At 42.6% G+C, this 22642-nt stretch overlaps 1 protein-coding gene across 2 annotated transcripts; it reads right to left on the reverse strand.

Moving 5' to 3' along the window:
- Positions 1-2651: 2651 nt before the first annotated feature.
- On the reverse strand, positions 2652-21495 carry LOC134226373 (probable multidrug resistance-associated protein lethal(2)03659). 2 transcript variants are annotated; one of them, XM_062707117.1, is made up of 10 exons: positions 21263-21495; positions 20940-21190; positions 6929-7111; positions 6480-6862; positions 5490-6414; positions 5223-5427; positions 4627-5153; positions 4129-4469; positions 3122-4070; positions 2652-3061 (listed from the first exon to the last, which is right to left on the reverse strand). In XM_062707117.1, exons 2-10 carry the CDS (start codon positions 21122-21124, stop codon positions 2818-2820), a joined length of 3942 nt encoding a protein of 1313 aa, XP_062563101.1. In that variant the 5' UTR covers positions 21125-21190; positions 21263-21495; the 3' UTR covers positions 2652-2817. The 2 variants fall into 2 exon arrangements, with proteins under 2 accessions (XP_062563101.1, XP_062563100.1); XM_062707116.1 differs by having other exon boundaries at positions 20940-21495.
- Between the last annotated feature and the right edge of the window lie 1147 nt (positions 21496-22642).

The following is a 22642-nucleotide window of genomic DNA, read 5'->3' on the forward strand; positions in this document are numbered from 1 at the left end:
GTCTGCCTAGCACCACCGTTTCTCTCCACTTACTCACATGCACCTCATATAAAGTGGAGAACTAAATTTGCACCCAATCGAAGAAATACGGAATCTGTGCGAGAAAACCACTCGGTTTGAGCGGAACAATTCTTGTCCCGGCACATATGCTACATATTATTATTTAATCAGACTAAGGCCGAAGTGGCCTGTGCGGTATATAAGAGTCTTCTCCATTCGGCTCGGTCCATGGCTACACGTCGCCAACCACGCAGTCTACGGAGGGTCCGCAAGTCATCTTCCACCTGATCGATCCACCTTGCCCGCTGCGCACCTCGCCTTCTTGTGCCCGTCGGATCGTTGTCGAGAACCATTTTCACCGGGTTACTGTCCGACATTCTGGCTACGTGCCCGGCCCATCGCAGTCGTCCGATTTTCGCGGTGTGAACGATGGATGGTTCTCCCAACAGCTGATGCAATTCGTGGTTCATTCGCCTCCTCCACGTACCGTCCGCCATCTGCACCCCACCATAGATGGTACGCAGCACTTTCCTTTCGTGCTCGTTGGTCCTCCACGAGCATCGTCCAGGTCTCGTGTCCGTAGAGGACTACCGGTCTAATTAGCATTTTGTAGATTGTCAGTTTGGTACGGCGGCGAACTCTATTCGATCGGAGCGTCTTGCGGAGTCCAAAGTACGTACGATTTCCAGCCACTATGCGTCTCCGAATTTCTCTGCTGGTGTCATTTTCGGCAGTCACCAGTGAGCCCAAGTACACAAATTCTTCTACCACCTCGATTTCGTCACCACCGATGCAAACTCGCGGTGGGTGGCTCACATTGTCTTCTCTTGAACCTCTTCCTATCATGTACTTCGTCTTCGACGTGTTGATGACTAGTCCGATTCGCTTAGCTTTCCTCTTCAGTCTGATGTAGGCTTCCTCCATCTTCTCAAAGTTACGTGCCATAATATCTATGTCGTCGGCGAAACCAAATAGCTGGACGGGCTTATTGAAAATTGTACCACTCGTGTTAATCCCTGCTCTTCGTATTACCCCTTCCAAAGCGATGTTGAATAGCAAACACGAAAGACCATCACCTTGCCGTAACCCTCTGCGGGTTTCGAAGGGACTCGAGAATGCCCCTGAAACTCGAACTACGCACATCACCCGATCCATCGTCGCTTTGATCAACCGTGTCAGTTTATCCGGAAAACCGTGTTCGTGCATTAGCTGCCATAGCTGGTCCCGATCGATTGTATCATATGCGGCTTTGAAGTCGATGAATAGATGATGTGTGGGCACGTTGTATTCGCGGCATTTCTGCAGTACTTGGCGAATGGCGAACACCTGGTCCGTGGTGGAGCGTTCGCCCATAAAACCCGCCTGGTACTGCCCCACGAACTCCCTTGCAGTTGGTGCTAGTCGACGGCATAAAATTTGGGAGAGTACCTTGTAGGCGGCGTTCAGCAATGTGATTGCGCGGTAGTTGCTACAATCCAGCTTATCGCCCTTTTTGTAGATGGGACACACGACACCTTCCATCCACTCCTGCGGCAAAACTTCCTCCTCCCAAATCTTGGTAATGACCCAGTGCAGCGCTCTAGCCAGTGCCTCACCATCGTGTTTAAATAGCTCTCCTGGTAGTTGGTCAACCCCAGGGGCTTTGTTGTTCTTCAGCCGGCCAATCTCCTCCTGGAGATCCGGAGCTGGTAGAATTATGTCCTGCGTGCGTTCTCCCAGGTCCATCACCATACCGCTATCTTCGTCTGCCACATCGCCATTCAGGTGTTCTTCGTAGTGCTGCCGCCACCTTTGGAACACCTCACGCTCGTTCGTAAGAAGGTTCCCGTTTATGTCCTTACACATATCAGGCTGTGGCACGTGGCCTTTACGTGAACGGTTTAACTTCTCATAGAACTTTCGTGTGTTATTAGCGCGGTACAGTTGCTCCGTTTCTTCACGGTCTCGATCTTCCTGCTGGCGCTTTTTCCTCCGGAAAATCGAGTTTTGTCTGTTCCGCGCCTGTTTATATCGTGCCTCGTTCGCCCTCGTGCGGTGTTGCAGCAATCTCGCCCATGCTGCATTCTTCTCTTCCACTAACTGCTCACATTCGCCGTCATACCAGTCGTTTCTCTGATCCGGGGGCACCGTGCCAAGTGCAGCGGTTGCGGTGCTACCAATGGCGGATCGAATATCTCTCCAGCCATCTTCAAGAGACGCTGCGCCTAGCTGCTCTTCCGTTGGACATATGCTACATGCTTCACTTGTAGAATGTTAGCACTCGCGTATCCGGAAGGAATAATATAAAGAAAATACAAGTTTAAAAGGAAAGAAAAAAAAATAAAACGTTGTACATTAAACAAAAACGCGCTGCGAGCACCCGTAGGGTCTCCACAATTCATTACAATTTTCATACAGTATTCCTGCAAAAAGCTTCCAAAGGATCTTCATCCCCGCTTTGTTGGTTTACACAAATGAACATCACACATTAATCATGCCGACAATACAATATTATTTTCAAATCATGCGGAAACGTTCAGCTGAAACCAGCCGAAATTCAAATTTCAAAACCCGGCGAAAAATTAACGCTGGTAATCATTAATCAATACAACAATCTCGAAATACGTGTCAGGAAAAAAACTAAAAGATGGTCATCAATAAAAAATACGGTATTTAATGTTTTGCATGAGTTACTCATTGCGCATCAAGATAAGTAAAGTTCTCTAAAAATATATTTATACATAAGTACATCTCCTATAAAGTACATATTCTGAACATAATGTGATATTTTCCTAAAGTAATTGAACTATAGTAATTGATGAAGTATACCAAAAACTTCTACTTCTTGGCCAAGTTTATGAGATTTTCCGCTTCCACTGGACCAGTGGCCATCACAATTTCTCTGAAAACTCCGTGAGAAATATGAACCAACTCGAATGGCGTCCCAAACTCTACAGCTTTGCCATCACTCATAACCAGTATCCGATCATAGTCCATGATGGTATTGAGCCGATGAGCTATTGTCAATACCGTACACTCCGCAAAACGTTGTCGGATGGTTTGCTGTATCAGATGATCGGTTCTGGAAGCAAATCAGAATTAATGAAAATTTTATTCTTTATAAAGCATAAATGCCACATACTCTGGGTCCACATTAGCCGTTGCTTCGTCTAAAACAAGTATCTTATTGTTCCGAAGAATAGCCCTCGCTAAGCACAGCAGTTGGCGTTGACCAACGCTGTAGTTTGATCCACCGGATGCTACATAAGTTTGTAAACCGGAAGGTCCATCAGCAACATCTTTCAATTCAACCAATTCGAGTGCTTGCCACAGATCCGCGTCGCTATATCTATCGAACGGATCTAGATTTTTTCTCAGTGTTCCACTGAACAACACAGGATCTTGCGGGATAATGGAAATATTTGATCTCAGGGTTTCTAGAGTTAAATTTTCTGTATTAACATCATCAATTGTAATTCTTCCCTCAATTATTGCCGTTCGAAAGAGTGCACCGATAATCGAGGACTTTCCTGCTCCAGTTCGACCAACAATTCCTATTTTTTCTCTTGGATTAATCTCAAAGCTTAGGTCTCGTAGCACTGATGGAGCACCTTCGAAATATTTGAAGTTTACTTTTTCAAACTCGATCCGGCCTTCTGTAGGCCATTTCTTCGACGGCACGGCACGATCCACGTCTTCAGTGGGTTGTTTTTCGGCAGGCAAGTTCTTATACTCGAGTAAACGTTCCACCGCAATCAGATGGTTGAACATTTCGGCGCTTTGCCGAATTCCAAATTGTAGCAACCCAGCCAAGGATGTTATCTGAGTAACTACTAAACCAACCTTATCTCCCAGCACGTTGCTATCTAGGAGGAGGAAGGTAAACACTACGATCACCAGGAATAGGAAAAATATCAAATCGAGTATCATCCCAAATGCTACTCTTCCACAATGAAACATGAAATATGCTCCGGTGTTGATATTTTGATGTTGGTCAAACTCTTCAATCAAAAGTTGTTGAACCCCGAAGGACCGGATCGTGGGGAGACCATTCAACGTGGTAGCAATGTGAGTGAAAATTGGCGATCGTGCTGAAAAACAAAATTGTTTGTTAATACATATTTCAGTATTATTACACTTTAAACTTACTGATTCCTTCGAGTCTTCTGTTGTTTTGCGAAGTCTTCATGTAGATTTTCCGTGTGTAAAGCAATAACATCAGCAGTATCAGAATCGGTATCAGAAAGAACGGTTGAACAATGAGAATGACCAGCATGGCACCTATGATCGTTAGTACACTTTGCGAAGCATCCATTATCGATTTGGGCAGTAACTCGTCCATGGCACCCATATCTTTGGAGAATCGGTTCAATATTCGACCTGATGGGTTGGTATCGAAGAAACGTTTCGTGGCTGATATAAAACCCTTGAAGCACCAGTCGTGGATGTTCTGGGAGGCACGCGCACAAGAGCGATAAAAGTTGATGGCCCTTTTATGGGATTAGGAGACAAATTAGAACATTCCTTGACCTTGAAGAATTAGGCTAAGGTTAAAATTGACAACAATACATGTAATAAATACCAAGAAAATGAGGCATCGAAATGGTAGAGGTAAATTTGACTAATTTGAATTCCGCATGTACTTACCTCATCATACCGATTATAAAAATACCAACAATTGCTGAGGCTTGAACATACAGGCATATATCCGTATCTAACGGCTGTGGTGGTACACTTTCCATGCTGATGGAATCATTTTTGTCCATGATAAACGTTCTCAACTCTTCTTGCGACACCCAGAATGAAATCCAATAATCAGAAAAGCTGACGATCAACTGAGTCAGTACAAACAAAAGTATCAAACTTGTTGCTATTATTAAGCTGCCAGCTCCCTTCGAGTAGTTTAGAAACAAAGATCCTCCAGTGCTATCTTCGGATGATTTTTCAAACGCTTGCTCCATTTTTTGCTTTTCATAATGCTCCTTGGTTTGTTCGTTTTGCAAATCACTAATACTAGATCGCGAGGAAACTACCGAATCACACGAATTTTGCCGACTTAGATATGCATCATTGTCGATCTTGTCGATATCAGAATCTTCGGATTCAACCACCTTGACCAAATCGATACCTTTCTGCATCAAATCGTGAGGAGTACCTTGGGCTTCTATTTTTCCCTAAAACCATAGAATAATAAGTTAAAAAATGAAAAATGAGCTGATTACATAAAACGAAAAGCTACTCACATCATTCATTACAATAACCCAATCTGCTTCCACCAAAAAATGTACTTGGTGCGTTATCAATATCCTTGTAGCCCCTTGCCTTCCGAGATAACCTTTGTCTCCAATACACAAATCGAACAAATGTTTGGCCACGTGGGCATCAACTGCGCTTAGTGGATCATCCATTAAGTACATGCCAGATTGCTTGTAGACTGCTCGTGCTAAACTATAAAGGAATCATTATTATCGAGAAATTGCTACTCAACTACTCAACAATGTAATTATTACCATATTCTAGCTTTTTGTCCTCCTGATAGTGAAATACCTCGCTCACCAACCAAAGTCTCGTCACCATCCGGAAACTGTTCGAAATCCGCCTCCAAGGCACACACATGAATTACTTTTTTATATCGTTTTCGATCCATGGCTATACCAAACAGGATATTCTGACGAATGCTGCCAGCGAACAGCCATGGTTCTTGGCTAACATATGAAACCGTTTCATTGCGTACGATTCGTCCCGATTCCAGAGGTAATTCTCCCAAAATAGCTTGAAGAATAGACGATTTTCCGGATCCAATAGCTCCAACAATACCTACCAGTTTACCTCTTGGGATATCCACGTTCAAATTATCGAGCGTCAGTGGCCGATGGCTCTGATCTTCCTCTTTCGGCATAACCCACCGGGCAGTAACACTTTGAAGAGATAATGCAACGTTCGGTTGTTCGTTTTCCATTTTCTCGCTATCATTACGATCCCCGTAATGAAGAGTCTGGTACGATATTTCATCGTACTCTAAGAACTTTTGCAACCGCCGTGTAGCGACCAGCCCCTCTGCAATCTCCGCCACTCCTCGTACAAACATGCCCGACATTGCATACGCCACTATGTTCAGATAGCTTGCCACTACAAACACCTTGGCAGCCGTTATCTCTTCCTGCATCAAGAGCAATCCAACCACCGTGGCAAACAGTGCGGCCCGAGTTGTAAACAACCCGAAGGTCATGTACAATCCACGGATAAAGCCACTTTTTACGACAATTTTCAGCTCAGCTCTTCGGGCAGTGGAAATCAATTTGGCAAATGGTTTTTCCCATGCATACAGCTTTATGACCTGGATTCCGGAAATTATTTCATCCATAAGACGGATACGCTCATCAGTTTTCAATGCGGTTTGAAGTCGGAAGCGTGACGTTAGCTTACCGAAAAACGCTATCAAATAGAATAATCAAATCATAAACCTAATACTTTTTTTCCCATTGTTTCATAATACTTACACTGAATTGGTGTTACCACAAAAATGGCTACCATGCCAATGGGCCCAGCCCACCCGACCTCATACCACAGCAGGACCAGCACAATAACGGTTAGGATAGGGGCAGCCCACATGAAACAGATAAGGAACGCCACAATGTCGAACCTGTTGATATCATTTGACATTAGATTCACAACCTTCCCGGGTGATGTGTCCCCGAGGGCATTCCGTGACAGCCGGAGTGACTTCCGGTACATTACGCTACACACCGCGATCTTGGTTCGGACGCCGGTCAAACAGGTTAGGATGCCGTACTGGTTATCGAAAATGATGCTGGCCGCTTTAGCCGCGACCATAGCGATTGCGTAGTACAGCGCCTCATCGTAGGTCATGTCCGATTGACGTCTGCAGCGGTTCGGATTTATTGTTAGTTTATAGTTTGAAACGTTGTTTGATATTTCTGGGGTTTACCTGAAGTAGAGCAAAAGCCTTCCGAGGAAAATCGGTTGTGCGATACGAAGGATAATCTCTCCGAAAACCGTTACCAGCGATAGAACGACCCAGTCTTTCCAGAACGTACGGAAGATGGCCTTCAACAACGAAGGTTTTGCCTTCCGATTGTGTTTACAGTTTAAGAGTTGTAATCGCCAGTTTCTAAAATTGAATTCAGTAAAAGTAAGAAATCTTAGAAATGTAAAATTGTATCCGAGGACTTTTTCTCAAAAAAAAAATGCCATTAGTGTGGGACCGAAATCCGTACAGCACCGAAATCCGTCCACCTTCTGAGATATCAATAAATTAAAGGGGGTTAAAGGTAATTCATGTAGAAATAATTTATCTTATCCTGTTCAGATACTTGGCAGTAAGCTTCTAGGGCATAGAAATGGAAAGAAGGCTTTGAAATTAAAACAACAAAAATCAAAAACAAATCGCCACCCACCAAACGCGGAGTTTTTGCCGCCATTTTGTTTTCGTGTAGAGCATAATTGCACCAAAAGTAACTGTGTTTTAATTGCTAATTGCGAATCATTACATAAGATAAGCGGAATACAAATCGAAGGGATCGCTTCTCAAGGTGCGTATCGAACTATTTACAGTGGTAGTTTAGTCAATCAGACTGCTTCAATTCAAATATTTAGTTGAAAAATAGCTGTACGGATTTTGATCCTTTGATTCGAAATCCGTCCACGGTGGACGGATTTCGAGTCAGGAGTAGTAGATTTTATTCATTATTTTATCATGTTTTTCGTAGTTTTTAATGAGTAAATGTGAAACACTTCAAAAGTAGAAGCTTTCATGCTCCTGTGTCAATGACAAACGTTTTATTTACATTCGATTCCTATTTTCTGATGACTTTTTCATATACTATGGTGCTTAAGTGTACGGATTTCGATGCCCCACGGTACACAAATATTGTCATCGAATTTCAAAAAACGACATTGGTCACAAGTTTCATGAAAATTTTCCCAAGGGGGCACCAAAGGAAAAGTCGAAGTCGAATTTTTGTATTTGATTTTGATGCCAAATGACTTAAAAATGCATGAAACGTCAAAATCTGAAGTAATTTAAAAAAAAAATTGAAAAAAAAACGATTTTTTCTCTTAGAACATTTTTATCAGAAGATGAAAATTTTTTCCATTGGATTTTAACACCGGACGATACGCAAACGTTTTCGTAGCCAAAAATATCCCCCTATGCAAAATTTGAGCTAAACCGAACATGATTTAGGGGTGCTCAAAATTGATCAAAATTAGACTTGTGCGCCGATTGAAAATTTGTTGGCGGCGGCGTGATAGATCATTTTCTGTCAGCGGCGGCGGCACGGCGGAGTGAGTCGGCGTGAGCTTATTTCAAACAATAGAATTTTTCTGAAATTCTTCTACAAATTCCTCCGTTAATTCCACCAGGAATTCCTCCGGAAGTTCCTCCAAGAATTCCTACAGGAATTCGTTCGAAAGTTCCCCAGGAATTCCTCCGGAAGTTCTTTCAGGAAATCCTCCGGAAGTTTCTCCAGGAATTCCACCGGAAGTTCCTCCAGATTCTTCCGGAAGTTCCTCCAGGCATTGCCGGCATTCCTCCGGAAGTTTCGAGGTGAGAAAATCGTCGGCGGTGGAGGCGTGGTGCGGCGGTGCACAAGTCTAATCAAAACATTATTTTTTTTCTCACAAGGGGGATTTTTTTTTGTTTTTTTGATGCCAAATGAGTTAAAATCATGAAGCTTTGAGTATTATTATTTTTTTAAATCGATTGTTTAGGGAATTCGAAAAAAAAATCTAATGGCGAAAACAATTTTTCATCGAATTTAAAATCCGGAAGTTACGCAAACATTTCTTAAGCCCTAAAATATGCCCCTATGCAAAATTTGAGCTCCATCGGTCATGATCTAGGGGTGCTCAAAATCATGCTATCAAAGTTTTGAATTTTCTGTAACTTTGAAAACTTTTGAGATCTGATTTACGGAGAAAATTATCAGATTGCTGGCTAATGTTTATTACACTGAGGTTTATTTTTACGCGGTTATTATCACGCGGTTCGCATGAAATCAAAACCCAACGTATAAAGATCAAGTTACAAAAAATCAAAATTTTGATAGCAAGCATCTTGTCCGATGGAGCTCAAATTTTGCATAGGGGCATATTTTAGGGCTTAGACAATACAAGACATATTTTAGGGCTTAGCTTTAAATTCGATGAAAAATTGTTTTCGCCATAAGAATTTTTTTCAAAGTCCCAAAATAGTAGATTTTTTTTCAAAAAAATAATTCTCAAAGTTTCATGCATTTTAAGTCTTTTGGCATCAAAAAACAAAGTCCCAAAAATGTTCTAAGAGAAAAAATCGATTTTTAATTTTTTTTTTCAAATAACATTAGATCTCGACGTTTCATGCATTTTTAAGTTATTTGGCATTAAAAACAAAAATTCGATTTGGGAAAATTTTCATGGGTAAAAATTTCAAAACTTTGATGAATTTTAGGCACCCCTAAATCATGTCCGATTGACCTCAAATTTTGCATGGGGTCATATTTTGGGGTAATGAAACTTGTGAGCAATGTCGTTTTTCAAAATTCGAAAATGTCATTTTCATTGGCAACCCACAACCTCTTACTCTCTCCAGATGGACGTGATAACCCCTCCGTTTGCAAAAAAATGTTCCTTATTTATTCATGAGAATTTTGAGAAATAATCCGTTCTTCAGGTTCTTCACTTGTAGGCAATTAAAACTCACGAATAAGTGATTCAAATTGGGGTAGACTCAAATAAAAGCTTAAGCAAACAGTCCAGAATTATAAAATGTGGTTAGAAAAAAAAAGTTGAACGTTGAGAGATGACGTAACAAGAGAGTTTTCTGTATAAAGGCTGAACCGAATAAAGGACCAGTCCGGATGTCCTTTAATGGCCATAAAACGAGAACTCAATTTGATTTATAGAGATATTGGAATGACTTGAGGCAAAAACACGTTCTAAAAAATCGCAATTAAACTCTGGACTGGAAATTTCAGACCGGGTGTATTTCCGTTGGTGATTTACTCTGGCCCTAGAACTGACTTTGACTCCGCGGAAGTGCGGTAGTAAGGAGAGGCTCCGGTCGATGGACAGTCAGCGATCACCTTGACGTTTTTCTTGTTGGGAATAGGATATTCTCTTTAACTTAACACTATGCCCGGACAACTGTTGATTCCATCTGCATGCATGTCCTCTGAATCTGGCACACTTGCTGTCAGTCATAGTGAGCGCATAGTGGTCCAGCGAAGAACGGCACTGACGGCGAGTTGCGTTCTTATCCAGCTGCGGGCTGGAGTGTTGCCAACAACGACCAGCAGGATATCATCAACATACAAGAAAATGTTAATCATCCGAAAAGGAAAAGCGTCATCACCAGAACACAGCCCTGATGCACCCGGTTTCCTCAGGGAAAGTCCTCAAACTCTGGTTCCCGATTAGGACTTGAAAGGAACGCCCGAATTCAAGTCCTGTCGAAGACCACGGAGATATTCGGCCATATATGACCTGTTACGTTACGTTGGGATATGGATACTCATAAGTAGTGCGTAACGATGTAAATCCGGTCATATCGCCAGGCTCGGTACAACACTTTTTTTTCTTGAGGGTAAACGGAAATCTGCAACCAGACACATGATGAAGTAACTCAGGTAGTATGAGGATAGGTATGTCATGTAACTCTCACCCGACCCACTAAAACCAAAACCCTTTCGCTAGACCGTACCCCCGGACCGTAATTAAGCAATACATCAGGGAGGGACTATTGAGAACGCTCACGGCTCGGTACAACACTGAAGCTGACAATATGACGTCCCTATAGCTAATCCCGAATCAGAGGTGTCAGGCGACCCGTGCCGAGGGGATGTTAACGGAGCCTGTAGTGCTGGGTAGACACATTTTTGTGGTGAATTACGGAGTAAGATTTACCACACTGTGCTCTAGTTCTTACTATTCTTGTTAATATTTATGAGTGATGGTAGGAAGAGTATGGAACGACTTTAATTTGCTTTTAGGTGACCCATCTTTTGCACCTTTTGGATGGAGTCAATGGAGTAAATTATAAAAACGTAACTCAATCTTAGGCTGATTTCGAAGCCGACGACATGAATCTCCAAGCTCCAGGGCATGAACATGACCATGATTGACCGCCCATGGTTGCTACTCCGTTATTACGTGAATCTCCAAGCTCTAGAGCGCTGATCTATTAGGCTAGAAGCGGATACGAATTTGGTAGATCTGCTGAATCTTCTGACTGATTAGAGCTCTGTGTAAAGGTGATATTCCGAAATGCCAAACTCTATAAAATCAGATCTCTGTACAAAAACGAATTTGGAACTCATAAGAAGAAGCAAAAATATAAATATAAAAATATATAAGTCCTTAGACCCCTTGTGAATACTTCACCATTCAAATAAGTCAAACGCAGATGTTCCAGGGTCTCCAAATTGTCCGGGAATTGAGTTCAATTGATCTACCAGGTCAACTACACCTGGCATCAAACCGATAGCAACCCAGCGTGTTCATATAAGTGCTTAGAGCCCTTGTGAATGCTTCATCATTCAAATTGTCCTGGAGTTGAGTTCAATTGGTCCACCAGGACAACTACACCTGGCATTAAATCGATAGCAACCGAGCGTGTCCATATAAGTCCTTAGAGCTCTAGTGAATGCTTTACCTTTCAAATAAGTCCAATGCAGATGTTCTAGGGTCTCCAAATTGTCCAGGAGTTGAGTTCAATTGATCTACATCTGCGATGGACTTGTTTGACTAGCGAAGCATTCGCAAGGGCTCTAGGTACATATATGGACTTGTAGTTGCATATAAAACTTTCATTCATTTAGAGCAACTTCACCGCATTCTTCCAAAGGTATTGAGACCTTATGATAGTTCTTGTTACATTATTTGCATAAATCTCATACAATCGAATTATATTGAAGAGCCCTGTTCATACGGGCTGTCGAAATTAATGTGGGCTTCAGGGCCGTGCTTTTAGCGGCGACAGTTTTAGTTGGGCGCATTTGTGTATTGTGGGGTGTGGGTTTGATTCCCGTCTAGTAAGGAGAACGTAAGGCGTAAAATTCTCCACTGGTCCACTGGATGTTGAGTGAATGTCTTGTCCATTGTCATATGCTAGGTGTTAAGTATTCAGTCTGTGCGATCTGTCTTTTCTTTTAATTGCCTATTTTCCGGGTTGTTTTCAATACTGTGATATGGAGGTCTATTCTGGGTGTCGGCGTTCAGGCAACGTCCAAAAGCTGGAGAGCACGCACAAGCTGATATGTCTGAGAGTCATTAGCGCATACCACACGGTATCACGCGAGGCAACAGAGTACTCGTAGACATGATGCCCATCAAAATGGTGGTCAAGGAAGGCGAGAAGTACTACGTACTCAAGGGTGCCGGAAATGCCCGAAAGCATATCAAGGCAACAACAGCCAAATGACAAAGAGAGAGTGGGACAACTCGACCAAAGGCAGATAGACCCACCACCCAGTCCGCAACGTGTCGGCCTGGATTGACAGGCCCCATTGAGAGCTGAACTTTGACTTGACCCAGTTTCTAACAGGTGGTGGCTACACAGATTTAGACATGCGGCTTCCTCCGCCTTTCAGGGATGTTCAGACGTGACAGAAACAGCTGAGCACGTTCCTACGCGGAATGGAGTGGTCCGAAAACGACGTCGGAAGTATGTGTCAAAACGCAGGACAGGGAGAGGTTGGAACATGCTGCAGCAGTAGGCCGCCATAGAGGAAAATGGGCTATGAGCGTCGGAGCGAATGTAGATGTCGACAATAAACAGGTGCGTTAGCTTGCGTTGAGCGCGTTACGGTCGGTTGCGAGGAAGCTCCCGCTGTCGGGATACTTTTCTTTGCAATAGGATAAATCTGCCGATTATCCGTGTCGTTTGCGATCGAGGTGGAATGGCTCCACTATTAAACCAGGATTTAGTTGAGTAGATCGTGGCATGCGAACATACCAGCTTAAGGTTAAAGCGATAGCTGGACATCGCTTAGGATGAAGGTCTCTCAAGTCGGCTCTTTGCATCACTAGGGGTGTACATGACCCATAAGTAAAAGTAAGAACCTATCAGCTTCGACATGACACCATTGGAGGGCACCGACTGTAGGCTATCGCTACCAGGAATCTTTAGATTGACCTCGACACGTACTCCTCCACGTACCGTTCGCCATCTGCACCCCACCATAGATGGTACGCAGCACTTTTCTTTCGAAAACTCCAAGTGCGCGTTGGTCCTCCACGAGCATCGTCTAGGTCTCGTGTCCGTAGAGGACTACCGGTCTAATGAGCGTTTTGTAGATTGTCAGTTTCAAATTCTTCTACCACCTCGATTTCGTCACCACCGATGCAAACTCGCGGTGGGTGGCTCACATTGTCTTCTCTTGAACCTCTTCCTATCATGTACTTCGTCTTCGACGTGTTGATGACTAGTCCGATCCGCTTAGCTTCCCTCTTCAGTCTGATGTAGGTTTCCTCCATCTTCTCAAAGTTACGTGCCATAATATCTATGTCGTCGGCGAAGCCAAATAGCTGGACGGACTTATTGAAAATTGTACCACTCGTGTTAATCCCTACTCTTCGTATTACCCCTTCCAAAGCGATGTTGAATAGCATACACGAAAGACCATCACCTTGCCGTAACCCTCTGCGGGTTTCGAAGGGACTCGAGAATGCCCCTGAAACTCGAACTACGCACATCACCCGATCCATCGTCGCTTTGATCAACCGTGTCAGTTTATCCGGAAAACCGTGTTCGTGCATTAGCTGCCATAGCTGGTCCCGATCGATTGTATCATATGCGGCTTTGAAGTCGATGAATAGATGATGTGTGGGCACGTTGTATTCGCGGCATTTCTGCAGTACTTGGCGAATGGCGAACACCTGGTCCGTGGTGGAGCGTTCGCCCATAAAACCCGCCTGGTACTGCCCCACGAACTCCCTTGCAGTTGGTGCTAGTCGGCGGCATAAAATTTGGGAGAGTACCTTGTAGGCGGCGTTCAGCAATGTGATTGCGCGGTAGTTGCTACAATCCAGCTTATCGCCCTTTTTGTAGATGGGACACACGACACCTTCCATCCACTCCTGCGGCAAAACTTCCTCCTCCCAAATCTTGGTAATGACCCAGTGCAGCGCTCTAGCCAGTGCCTCACCACCGTGTTTAAAAAGCTCTCCTGGTAGTTGGTCAACCCCAGGGGCTTTGTTGTTCTTCAGCCGGCCGATCTCCTCCTGGATTTTCTGGAGATTTGGAGCCGGTAAGATTATGTCCTGCGCGCGTTCTCCCAGGTCCATTACCATACCGCCATCTTCGTCTACTACATCGCCATTCAGGTGTTCTTCGTAGTGCTGCCGCCACCTTTGGATCACCTCACGCTCGTTCGTAAGAAGGTTCCCGTTTATGTCCTTACACATATCAGGCTGTGGCACGTGGCCCTTACGTGAACGGTTTATCTTCTCATAGAACTTTCGTGTGTTATTAGCGCGGTACAGTTGCTCCGTCTCTTCACGGTCTCGATCTTCCTGCTGGCGCTTTTTCCTCCGGAAAATCGAGTTTTGTCTGTTCCGCGCCTGTTCTGTTCCTTGGGTTCCGACTGTTGTCCTGTTCTGTTCCGACTTGGGTCCACACTTATATGAAAAAAAAATCATATTTTTTCGAGATGTATACTGCCGTCATAAGCATATTTGTCCCATGTTTGCTGGGATTTCCTATGTACATGGGGCAGTTATGTGTATAACGGCAGTATACTTCTCGAAAATAAAGTTTTTACTCCCAGAGGCTACTGTGAAAATTTCAGCCAGATCCGTCAAGTCGTGTATAATGTGGGCAAAAAAGTGGATGCTCAAAAAGCTAAAGTTTATGTGGGAAGAATCGACTGAATATATGGGAAAATGCATACTGTCCAATCTTTTGTCTCTAGATGGCGCTGTAGTCATTCAATCCCGCTAATTAGTGACATTTAAAATTTTTACATTATTACGAAGAGGCTCCCGAAAACCGCGAGTGATTTTGTCAAACAACAAAATTTAGATGCGATGATAATCGTTGATTTATGAGTTTTCCAAGAATCGATAAAGGTACTCCATTTGTGATCGTTGTTACATCTAAACGACCCATGCACAAATTTAAAAAACCTGCTGGCATGGCACCAAGGATACCATCAAAGTCTTGAATCCATCAGCAGAAACGAAAATTCCGAACCTAATTCCCGATATCTGGTTTCCGGGTAGAAGCATGTCTGGACACAACGCGATTCAATGCAGTATACAGTTTTGAATTGAACCATCACAATCACATTCCAATCCTCGTATAATATAACTATTATTTTACAATGATGAATAAGATGGAAACGACAAAATTGACAGCACAAATTTTTCACGTCCGATTCTTGGCTCAGCACACTACGATCTCCCCACTGGATTCTGTTTTTACACGATTTACATTTTCTCAATTTCATCCTAAATTTTTAACGTAGGGGGAATGACGGCTTTGGCAGGTTTTGTTCTATTATTGGCAGGGGGTTTTTTATGACTGACTGGGTTCAAATTTGGCATATCCTGTTGTGGTGATTTTCTTCCGAATTTCCTTCCATTTTCACTCAATAAAACGTTGAACGTCGAGTACCGTCTTGTCTCTCCTAAACTAGTTTTCAGAATGACTGTACTCGTCCAACTCAAATTGCACGAACCCTTGATTTTTTCACACACACACAACCCTAAAGTTATCCAACCAATACGGTTACACAAACTATCAGAACGAATCCATTTTTATTTGAACGCAATTCAAGTTATATACATATTTAATCTTCTAAATCAGAAAGTTTACTCACAGAACTTTTTCTAACGTCTTTCTAACTTTCACCTCAAAGCTTTCAATTTTCCCCTCACAGATTAAACTTTGAATGATTCGATATAAATAACCATGAACGCCCAATACTCCCATTTATTCAGCAATTTATGAACGCGCATATTTTTCTAGTATCTGTCAGTCTCTTTCGCGTTTGTTTTGATCTATAGGAAATGGTTTGTCATTTTGATTAGTTCAGAACAGGTGCAGAATCAAAGCAATCGGTGAGTAAATCATTAGTTATTTTTAATATGTTTTATTTATTCTAGCATCTTCTGTCTTATCTACTACATTCGGTTCGATCTCTACTCTTCCAGTATAGAAAAAAACGTCTACTGGAATACGCCGTAAACGAAGCACCCGTCGAATCTGCTTGGTCGCTTGAGATTCCCTCTATGCCTGAGGTCTCTCGTCTGTGATGTGCCTTCATCCTGTGCCTGCATCACAACATCGGGAATATCGTTAGCCGATTTCGTGTACGCTGGATTTGTCTCATCAATACTCGAATGGTCAACTGACGACGTGAAAACCCGTTTTACATCCTGTACGTTGCGAGCGTACTGAATGCCACACCTGCTAATTACAACTACTTTCGGGCCGTCGATCGTAACAACTTTATAGCGCTCCTCTGAGAAAACCGGGTCGGTTTTCGATTTCTTGTACTGAGCCAACAGCACTGTATCGCCAATTTTCAAATCTGATTTCCTTGCACCTCGAGCTAAGTCTGCATCTCTTTTGCTTGCTAATTTCGTTTCAGCATCTCTCTCGCGGATATCGGTATGATCCAGCTCTTTATGCCGTCGCTCCCAAAGGCATGGAAAATGACCACGGAATTTCCACCCGCACATTAGCTCAAATGGGGTTACCAACAATCTTGAATGAGGGATAAGATTATTATGATTGTGTGTATATAGCTGAAGGTTACGTCTCCAATTGGACCCTTCTATTCTGGATGCAGCAAGAGCTTTTGTAATCCCTTGATTTTGCCGTTCCACAGCTCCGTTCGACTGAGGGCTGAGGGGGACCGATTTACGCACTTTTACCCCTTTGTCTTCCCAGAAGCTGATAAATTGACTGCCCTGAAATGGAGGACCATTGTCGCTCTGGAGTATTAGAGGACAACCCCATATCTGAAACACCTCACACAGTGCTGTGTTGGTGCTATCAGCGTCCATTCGTTTCATCTCCACAACGGATAAGTATCGTGAAAATGTGTCGACTATGACTAAAAACTCGCCTGATCCAAACCCTGGAATGCTGAGGAAGTCTATCTGAAGTATTTGCCAAGGCCCATCCGGTAACTCCCTGCTACTAAGAGGGACTGGCGGGTTTTTTCTAGAAAGACGAAGACATGTTTCGCATCCTTTGACGAAACGCTCCACGTCGGTTGATATTCTTGGCCACCAAAAGAATTCTCTCAAAATCCTTTTCATCGCCACTTCACCGATGTGCCCTCCATGCGCCGTCTGCATAACGCGCTGTCTTAATGATAATGGCAAGATGACTCGATTGTCCTTGAAGATCAAAAACCCAAGGACGTGTAGGAATTTCTTTTGAGCCTCATACTTGTGAAGCTCCCGTGGCCACTTGTCAAGTTGGATGGCAGTCCGCAATAGCTGAAATTCATCATCGTTTTCGGAATTTATCTCTATTTCATTCCAAGTAACGTCCAGTGTACCTACCGGAAAAAGTTTATTTGGTCATATATTTAGAATATTTTTTTATGTGTTTATACTACCTGAGTCAAGAGCAAACAAATAATGTTTTTCGTTATCTTCTTCAAAAGGTATTGCTTCCTGAGAATGATGTATGAGCCTTGACAGTGCATCCGCCAAATTCGAATCGCCAGGAATTCTCTTCATAACAAAATCATAGGGCTGTATTCGAAGAGCCCATGCATCTGCCCGCGCTAAAGCTCGTTTTCCAACACGATAGTTCGATCCAAAGATAAATTCGTTAGCCTCGGCGTCTGTTCTAACGACAAAATGTCTGCTTAGCAGATAAGAAGCAAATCGTTCAATGCCCCAGACAACAGCCAGCGATTCCTTATGAGCATGCGGATATTTCTGCTCTGTAGAAGTTAACGATTTGGAAGCACAAGCTATCACTCGAGGAACCCCGGCTTTATCGAACTGCACCAGTACTGCACCTAATCCTACAGGCGATGCATCCACATACAACTCAGTTACGTCAGTTGGGCTGTAATATCCCAGAGTTTTGATAGTGTTGACTGCGCTATTTTGAAGAAATCGAAACTCATGCTCTTCGTTTTCAGTCCAATAGAAGTTGTCTGAATTTGCCAGCGCTCTCAAATGTTCTGTTTTATCTGCTCTATTCATGATGAACCGATCGATGAACGTTACAAGGCCGAGGAAGCTTTTGACTTCTCCGCAACTTTCTGGAGTTCTGAAACTTTTTATGGCCATCAGTTTTTCCTCATCGACTTGCCAGCCCTCAGGAGTCAGAACGAAACCCAGGAATTGAGCTGATTGTGTACCAAACACACACTTAGCCTCGTTTAACACCACATTATGTTCTCGCAAACGTGCTAGCACTACAGACAGGTTGGCATCGTGCTCTTCCTTAGTAGCTCCATATACAAATATATCGTCAAGATAGTTTTTTACTCCTCTACATCCACCGAGAATTTTTCTTTGTAGTACTTCCTGAAATATATCAGGCGCATTGCACAACCCGAACGGTAGTCGCACACAGCGGAACATACCGAATTCCGTAAAAAATTCGTTAGGTGGCGTGATTCTACATCCAATTCGATGTGGAAAAATGCATTTTTCAAATCAATCGTTGAAAACCACCTGGCTCCGTTTAAATCTGCAACTATGCTTTCCAAAGTTGGCATACTAAATGGTGTTCGAATGATATATTTGTTTGGGCCTCTGAGGTCTATAACAAGTCTAATGTCATGCCTTCCTTTTGGAACTACAATCATGGACGAACAGAAAGAGGTGTCCATGTGTTCTGTAACTCTTTCGATAATGTTCGAATTAACCAGCTGATGTAGGCGTTCTTCGACTAGTGGTCTTACCGCCTGTGGTATGTTGAGGTAGACGTTCCTGCAAGGTGGTTCCGATTTGTTGTATGCGATTTTCACCGGTGGAATATTGAACCTAGGAAAAGTCTCGTTGGTGTTGATAGTAGCTATTTCCACTGTCTGGAAAGATACCGTAGCAATACCACCGGTAGTTATAGGAACTTTAATACCTAGCATAAGGACGCTGTATCTCGTCGCCGTGGTCCTGCTTAAAAGGGATCGTAGTTCTCTTACGACATAAAATTTTTCTAAATAGACTGGTCTGTCCTCAGAAATAAACAAATACGCTTCAAATGTCGCAACCACTTCAATTTCTCCTTCCGAGGCATACGCTTTCAACGGACGGTCTGATTTGTTCTGTAAATTAAGAACACCATCACAATATTTAGGATCTGACATCATTGAGCGGAATAATCGTTCTGCGAAAGTGTTGACTTGAGCGCCTGAATCGATAAGGAACCGACAACGCATGCCGGCAACAGTAGCTTCAATAATGCCATCGTCTGCCAGTTGCGGAACTGTAGAGACACGAGATACCTTTCTTTCATATGGATCGACTCTAGGGGCCTGTCAGAAAAATATGTAAATTCACTTAGTATGAGTAATTCTTTCATATTTATATGTGTAAATTATTTCATAACTAAATGCTAGCTAATGCATCCTTATTAGTTTTATTCTTTTTTTTATAAATTGTATTCAATATAAAAATTTCCTTCATCAATTCAAACTTCAATCATGTTAAACATAATGCTAAGTAATTATTCATTAGAATCTTCACTTACTTTTTCCGCAAGATCTTCCACTATGTCCTGTTTCTGGATAACAGCAATCTTACACGGTGGGGCTTCAGGAGAAGGTGCTCGATAATCCGAGTCTCGTTTGAGTCTTGGTTGGGTCCTTGCTTTACATGCGATTTGAATATGACCATTCCGTCCACATCCTCGGCATATCTTATCTATGGCATGGCAATCAGATGGGTCGTGATACATACTGGTACATCTCCAGCATCTGTAGCGTTGAGGCGAGTTCTGACTAATTGCTGATGTCTGTTGAAATCTTCCGTGACCAAAGAAACGTTGTGTTCCTGGACGTACGTATGAACGTGGTGGGTGACCGCGAACATTTCTGCGAGAAAAAACTTGGTTGTTGAAGTTCTGTCGACGATAGCGTTGAGACATCAGCGGGAAATCTGCGCTAACTGGAGCAACGTTGGCTGGTTCTATTGGTTCATGCCTCTCTTTGAAAAATTGTTCACTCAGACGAATGCATTCATGTATCTGTCAGTCTCTTTCGCGTTTGTTTTGATCTATAGGAAATGGTTTGTCATTTTGATTAGTTCAGAACAGGTGCAGAATCAAAGCAATCGGTGAGTAAATCATTAGTTATTTTTAATATGTTTTATTTATTCTAGCATCTTCTGTCTTATCTACTACACCTGTGACTTGAAAATTTGACGCTGTGAAGGAGCCGCAAAATAACACTTGGTGAAATACTCTTCAACGCCAAAATTAATTTGGAAAAAAGTTCACTTTGTCAGAATGCGGTACTAAATCTTTCAAAATGCTAACTCGAGAGTCAAACAATACTCTATTTTAAATTAGTGTACACTTAGTGTCACATATAGGTACTTTTTTTCAGGAGTGAATAATGCCTATCTGGATTGAATGTAATAATAAATAACTATTATAATTTGTATCTGTCTGAGAAAGCCCACGGACGGATATGTGGTTGAGTGATTTCATTTTGCTCTTTTTATTATGTTGTAAACAAACTGAACGAGTATAACGTCACTGCTTTTGATAACAGTTGGGACATCAGGTTTGTGATCTTGATCGCAGCATTTCATGTCATGTTACTGACATGATTCTACACGTTTGAACAAGTGCAAGCTATCACATGTTGTTTTAACCGGATCAAAATGTATGTGATGCGAACCTCTAGAACAAAATTGATTAACATTATAACAATGAAACAAGCAAAGCCACATATCATAGAAACCCTGTAGTGAACAACAAGCTGACTAATCAATTAGAAACTCATCTTTAATTAGTTCAATCAACCAATACTTACCGTTCCAATTGGTCTCCCAGCTTGTCAGCATGATCGTCCTCCAGTGGTTTGTACAAATCCGATAGCTCCAGCGTCTTGGTAGAGCCCTTACGGAACATGTCCACCGTCCACCAGAAGGTTAGCACCGACAGGAAGCTTGCATTTTGGCGTGGATTATTACACAATTTCACCTTCGGAGCTTCCATATTCAAACCACTTGTTCTCGCTTGCCCACCAACGTGAATAATGTCATCTCAATCTCCCCTAGAAAGCTACTAGCATTCACACCAATCAATCACAGTGTTTTGTTTGGTAACATAAAACTGTTGTAGATAAGTGAGCACCTTTCTTACGATGATTACAGAAAGATAACTCCAACGTCCTTTCTACAGTATCTATCACGACAGGTACGCTCACGTTGCCGGGTGCGGCATCACTGATGGAAACTAGAGATGAAACAGGGCGAATATTTTGCATCAAAGTTGAGCGTAAACCTTAATCAAACTTCTACACGCCAGACGGCAATCACCCAAAACTATACAATCAGCTGTTCGCCGTGATAGAGTAAGCACTTATACTACAGTCTACGTACATAGGTTACGAATGACGACTACAAACCTAAATACTAATGGATTCTGCGCACCATTCTTCATAGCGGCACCACACACGTTGTTCACCACTAACTCATGCTCACCTATTTTGATATTGGCAGTTGTTCATGTATAGCCTGTTTATGGTAGTGTTTTGAAATATGTAAGATTAACAGCATGAGAATGTGTAATACTCATTCACAACGCGACGTCTGTAGCTCATACGTAGTGGTGCTACAAGAATTATGCTGCACATGTAGCATAAGGTTCGATATTGTTGAATAATGTTGTCTAGATTGCCGAGACGAAAGCAATGTTTTACCAGTTTCTTCTCAAAATTTGTTGCTAGGGCTTCTGCTTAATCCATATGGGGACCGAATTTACATTCACTATCTTTAACGATAATTAGTGGTGATAAGCAGCGTTCTCTCACTCCAGCTACGGCCCGGACTTCTAAATCTAATGCTCTGGCAGTGATAGTGATGGTCACTGATCACTCACTCTCTGCTATAGTACGAGGTTCTCAATGGATTAGACCAACAAACTACAGAGCTCCGAGAGGACTGACTGTGTCGTGATGATGATAACTAACTATCTTTTGTACAACCAAAACAAAATGTAGAGGAGGATTTTACGTTCCGGGCCTTCCACGTTAAAGCTGGCTGGGTTCGAGTCTCGGTCCGATGTAGGAAATTGCATAAATGATAACTCTGGAGGATAACTAATGAGCACTAAGCAGCGAGGCGGACATATCCCAGTTGTGGGAAACAATGCCATTAAAAGAAAACAGAAATCAGTTTTTGTGTTGTGCATTTCGAATCAAATCTCGTAAGCGACTATCCAGAGACTGCTGCATTTGTTATGCCAGACCATTGCAGTAACGTGCAAGACAAATTGACAAGTTTTCAATAATGTGCTGTAGCAGATTCAACGCAAAGCTTGATGTAATTAGTACTAGACAGGAGTGACAGAGCGAAGATGCTGTTCAGTTCACGTTAAGCCTGTTCAAGCCTCGCAAAATCTCACTATACCGATACACTCAAAAACAAAAATGTTTACACATTCTTTGCATAAAGCGTTTTGTATCAAATCTCGCATGAAAACTACTCAGAGAATGTTACATTTTTTTCGATT

Source organism: Armigeres subalbatus, chromosome 3 (genome assembly GCF_024139115.2).
Source record: "Armigeres subalbatus isolate Guangzhou_Male chromosome 3, GZ_Asu_2, whole genome shotgun sequence".
NCBI classification, from domain to species: domain Eukaryota; kingdom Metazoa; phylum Arthropoda; class Insecta; order Diptera; family Culicidae; genus Armigeres; species Armigeres subalbatus.